This window comes from Apium graveolens, chromosome 6 (assembly GCF_009905375.1).
Source record: "Apium graveolens cultivar Ventura chromosome 6, ASM990537v1, whole genome shotgun sequence".
NCBI lineage: Eukaryota > Viridiplantae > Streptophyta > Magnoliopsida > Apiales > Apiaceae > Apium > Apium graveolens.
Genome location: NC_133652.1, coordinates 229,545,342 through 229,550,747, shown reverse-complemented (window position 1 = coordinate 229,550,747; position 5,406 = coordinate 229,545,342). Strand labels below are relative to the sequence as shown.

The 5,406-nt window shown below is 38.1% G+C and overlaps 1 protein-coding gene across 1 annotated transcript; it reads left to right on the top strand.

Moving 5' to 3' along the window:
• Positions 1-2,859: 2,859 nt before the first annotated feature.
• LOC141665777 (uncharacterized) lies at positions 2,860-3,791 on the top strand. The gene is made up of 2 exons (XM_074471757.1): positions 2,860-3,286; positions 3,400-3,791. The coding sequence occupies exons 1-2, from the start codon at positions 2,860-2,862 to the stop codon at positions 3,789-3,791; spliced, it is 819 nt and encodes a 272-aa protein (XP_074327858.1).
• Positions 3,792-5,406: the final 1,615 nt, after the last annotated feature.

Sequence of the window (5,406 nt, the reverse complement as noted above, 5' to 3'; positions counted from 1 at the left end):
CAAGTGAACTCTCAAATTACCTCTATAATTTTGTTCCTGTAATTAATTACCCAGTGAATGCATGACTACAATTTCAATAAGATTAATTAGTTCCTAACATCACCCAATGATTAGATCTTGAATTTAGTTAATCGCTTTCATACTTGAATTGATCCCTTTTCATCACACATTACCTCATACCTATGTGAATACCCTACAATAGTTCCTTAATATATCAATTGAATCCTAAATCCCTCATAAATTAGAATCATTTCTTTTGAAAACCCAAACACTAATAACATCCCCTCATTTGAACTTTGACAATACCAACCCTTGTTATCTTGTCCTTGATCAAGAACCCTTTGAAATTAAAATGAATTGATTAAAATTAATTGGATGGTATGTTCTGGTAAGACTGAGGCGCCAGTCACTGTTAGAACCTCGGTAGTAGGGAGCCTGATGGTTTTATATGGCCAATGTGTGCCAAGGATCCTCAATAATTGTGAATCACTTGTTATGTGGTTCGGAACTTTGATGTGGGCTGATCACCCCTCATCGCTCATAGCGCCGTGAGATTTCCAATTCCATTCACTTATTAAAAACTTGATCTTTTATTTGAGATTTCATAGTTGATTATCTGTTGTTATCATTGTATCGAGTATATGATGCATTGTTATTCACTATTATTCACTTGCTGAGCGTTTTTCTCATTAATATTGTTATTGATGTGCCCCTTTAGTGAAACCCGAAGATGGTTCGTTTCAAGCAAACTGCACGTAAGACTTCTGGGGACTCGGGGTATGCCTACCGTCAGATGTTGGAGCGGGTAGGGAACTAGTAGTTCCCTAAGGGTTATAAACTTTGGGTTTAAAATTTGGTAGTAATTTGACTTAAGATATTTTTGGTCTATAATAATAAAGATGTTAGATGTTGTTCAAACTCATTCCTGTGTATTCAGGGATTGTGGTTAAAGGGTTGTAGCTTTAATATTCTATCTTTTGTAGTACTTTACTGTTTAATTAATATTATGCATATTTCTGCTAGTTAGTAGTGAAGTCCGTCACAGTTTTGGTATCAGAGCCACAGGTTGAGTCACTGAACAACATAGGATAAAGGAATATAATATAGGAATTTAGAGGATAGGATGAACTTAGATCATTTGGGTTTTGGGGCGTTAGAATCTATAGGTTTTCTGACCCTTTTATTTATAATCGCGTATAAATATATATAACTGTTTGATAGGATTCATCCTCATCGACTCCCAGATTCCCTTCTACTATGTCATTCCCTCTTTACGAGCATATGGTAATGATGGTTGATCAACTGGAAGGCGAGAACGCGAATCTTCGACGTAGGGTGGACCAGTTGTACCGCGAGAACTTTGATGACGAGCCCAAATGACCCCGATTGATATCCAGGCTTGAGGAGATCATCCAGATGGCTGAGGACCGATTGGCATTGATGATTCCACACCGTGAGAGAGAGTCAAATCACTCTTACCGCCATTGCTGATGAGCTCTGCCGAGTGATTAGTCATCTTTGTGCCCCTGTTATCCCACCACCATCCTCTTAGACTATCATACAGTCTACCTATCTCCAGTATTGTTATTGATTAGTACTTTGATTTCCATTTGTACCTTGTACCCGGATTTTTTTAGAAAGACTTTATTTGCACTTTATTTCATGTTTGTACTTTATTCGCACTTTTCATTCGGGCTAATGTTAAAATTTGCACTTTGATTATCTCTTTAATATTGCCATCTCATTACCATGCTATATACTTGCTTAGCTATATTTTGTTGTTTAAATTCTGTTGATCCCTTTAGAACTCGATCATGTCTAATCTTTCCCTAAGATATCCCTTGAATAAAACCTTATTACTTGATATTTACACTTATTATAACTTGTGTATGCAAATTTGAACTGTGAATAAACCTTTTTTGTCTATATTCAGAATCATGACTCCTCATAGAACTCGCAACACCAATACCGGGGATCATGAAGATCCACCACCCAACTTGGCTCAACTTATGCAAATACTTCACCAACAATCTGTTACCCTTGCTTAACAACAACAACTCCTTCAGCAACAACTTCAATAACAACCACCTCCACCACCACCAACCCCTACAACTTTCAAATCATTCCAAGCTGTGAAACCACCGGAGTTCCGTGGAACTCAAGACCCTGTAGAAGCCCAATCTTGGCTTAAAGAGATGGAGAAAGCTTTCACGCTAGCTATTGTAAGTGAAGAAAAGAAGGTCGACTATGTGTCTTATTTTCTGAAAGACGAAGCGAACTATTGGTGGGAGTCAACCCATGCTTTAGAAGAAGAGGAAGTTATCACTTGGGATAGATTCAAGAAGATTTTCTTAGAAAAGTATTTCCCAAGGTATATGCAGACTCAAAATGGAATTGAAGTTATTTGAATTGAAGCAAGAAGGAATGACTGTAGGAGAGTACGAGAAGAAATTCACTGAGTTGGCTAGGTTTGTTGGAGATTATGTGGACACGGATGAAAAGAGAACGAAGAGATTTCAACAAGGATTGAAGCCTTGTCTACGAAGCAGAGTGGCTGCCTTTGAATTGACCACATATGCTGAAGTGGTTCAGAAGGTGATGGTAATTGAAGGAGAAAGCGATCAAAACTTGAAGGAGAAAGAGAGTAAGAAAAGAAAGTTTGGAAGCAATGGTGAAGGATCGGCTCAAGGGAGCCAAAGTGGAAGGAATTTCAAGAAGTTTGGATACCAGAATCAAGGAGGATCCAGAAGCTTTAAGAAGGGTAATAATAAGAGTTAGAAGAATAGGATTCAAGAGCCAAGTGAACAAAGATCCCAACAAGCAACAAATTCGGAGTGTAAATTCTGCAATAAGAGACACATGGGTAACTACAATAAGGCTGACATCATTTGTTACAAGTGCAATTCGAAAGGTCATTATGTGAATGAGTGCCAGAACCCGAAGCCTCCTGTTACATGCTTCAAGTATGGAAAGACCGGTCATATGTCTAGGGATTGTAAGACCCCCGAAAATAACAAGTTGATGCAATTGACGACCGCCCCTTACAATCAAGCAATGACATTATTTATTCCAGTTCTTCAACTACCTTCAAATCAACCTTCTGAATCTGCAACTCCAGTGTTCCCACCCTCTTATCCTGCTCAGGCCTGGACATTCAACATGAATATCAAGGATGTTGTTCAAAGTTCTGAAGTTGTGGCAGGTACGCTTTCTGTCAAAAACATCAATGCTAACGTGCTATTTGATTCCGGAGCTACTAGATCTTTCATATCTGAATCTTTTGTTGGCAAGTTGAATTGTGAAATTTAACTATTAGTTGAACCCTTATCTATCATTTTGGCTAATCAAGAACAAGAATCTGTTAAAGTATTTGCCCCTGGTGTAAAGTAAAGATTTCAGGCTATAGTTTCCTTGCTTCCCTCATACCTTTTCAACTAGGAGAATTTGATGTTATATTAGGAATGGATTGGTTAGAAGAACATGGTGCTCAAATAGATTGTAAGAAGAAGAAAGTGATTCTTAAGTCCCTTCAAGGAAAGAAAGTAGAGTTTAAAGGACAAAAACAAGTTAAAGCATTTTTGACAATGATTCAAACTAAAAAGTTGTTAAGACAAGGGTGTGAAGGGTATTTGGCTCATGTAATTTATGATTCTAAGGAGACGCCGAATATAGAAAGTATCCCGATAGTTAGCGAATTTCCCGATGTATTTCCGGATGAACTTCCTGGATTGTCGCCTGATCGTCAAATTGAGTTTTCTATCGACTTAGCACCCAGTGTGGAACTATATTGAAGGCACCTTATCGTATGGCACTAGCAGAAATGAAGGAATTGGCCAAGCAACTACAAGGGTTATTGGATAAAGGAGTTATAAGGCCTAGTGTATCTCCGTGGGGTGCTCCAGTTCTGTTTGTGAAAAAGAAAGATGGAAGTATGAGACTGTGCATCGACTATAGAGAGTTGAACAAGTTGACAATTAAGAATAGGTACCCTTTACCTCGTATTGATGATTTGTTTGATCAACTTAAGGGAGCAGCTTACTTCTCGAAGATTGACTTACGATCGGGATATCATCTGTTGAAGATTAAGCCGGAAGACATACCAAAGACTGCTTTCATAACAAGATACGGACATTACGAGTTTCTAGTTATGGCATTTGGATTGACAAATGTGCCAGCCGCCTTTATGGATCTGATAAACTGAGTATTCAAGGAGTATTTGGATAAGTTTGTCATTGTGTTTATCGACGACATTTTAATATACTCAAAGACCGAGGAATAACATGCTGAACATCTGAGAATAGCTTTGGAGACGTTAAGAAAGGAGAAATTGTATGCCAAGTTTTTAAAGTGTGAATTCTGGCTGCAAGAAGTTCAATTTATAGGGCATACTATCAGAAGTGAAGGAATTCAAGTTGATCCCGCGAAGATAGAAGTTGTAATGAATTAGGAAAGGCCGAAGACCTCGACTGAAGTTAGAAGTTTCATGGGATTGGCCGCATATTATCGAAGATTTGTGAAGGATTTCTCAAAGATTGCAGTACCATTGACAAAATTGACCCGAAAAAATGAGAAGTTTGAATAGACGGAGAGTTGTGAAAAAAGTTTTCAAGAATTGAAGCATAAGTTAGTCACCGCTCCAGTGTTAGCCCTGCCAGGTGATCAAGGAGACTTTGTAATATTCAGTGATACGTCGCACAAAGGATTGAGATGTGTTTTAATGTAACACGGGAAGGTGATAGCCTACGCGTCAAGACAACTTAAGCCTCGCGAGCAAAGGTACACAACTCATGACTTGGAAATGGCTGCAATTATATTTGCTTTAAAGATGTGGAGACATTACCTATATGGAGAGAAATGCGAGATATATACGGATCACAAGAGCCTAAAGTACATTTTCACTCAAAAGGAATTAAACATGAGGCAATGAAGATGGTTGGAGTTGATTAAGGACTACGATTGCATGATCAATTATCATTCTGGGAAAGCAAATGTAGTAGCGGATGCTTTAAGTTGCAAGGAGAGATTGAATATGTTGACTATGGCCCAAGAGTTATCAAAGGAATTTGAGAAAATGGTAATTGAGATTCGAGCTCCAAGTGCACCTACAGAAATGATTTGTACGATGACATTTCAACCAGAATTATTACAAGAGATTAAAAAGTGCCAAGAAGAAGTGATGAATCAAAGGATGAATGAGTTGATCGGAGAAGAGATTTGCACTCAAAAAGACAATCAAGGAATTCTAAGATTCTCCTCAAGAATTTGGATACCGAATGTGGAAGAATTGAAGAATGAGATTTTGAAGGATGCTTACAACTCAGAATTTTCCATTCACCCGGGAAGCACAAAAATGTACTAAAATTTGAAAAACATGACTTTTGGTGGCCGGATATGAAGAAGGAGATT

Excerpts from the sequence above, each read along its gene's own strand:
- LOC141665777 (XM_074471757.1), top strand. The coding sequence starts at position 2,860 with ATGGGTAACTACAATAAGGCTGACATCATTTGTTACAAGTGCAATTCG. Across the intron at positions 3,287-3,399 it reads CATATCTGAATCTTTTGTTG|GCTATAGTTTCCTTGCTTCC; the intron begins GCAAGTTGAATT and ends TAAAGATTTCAG.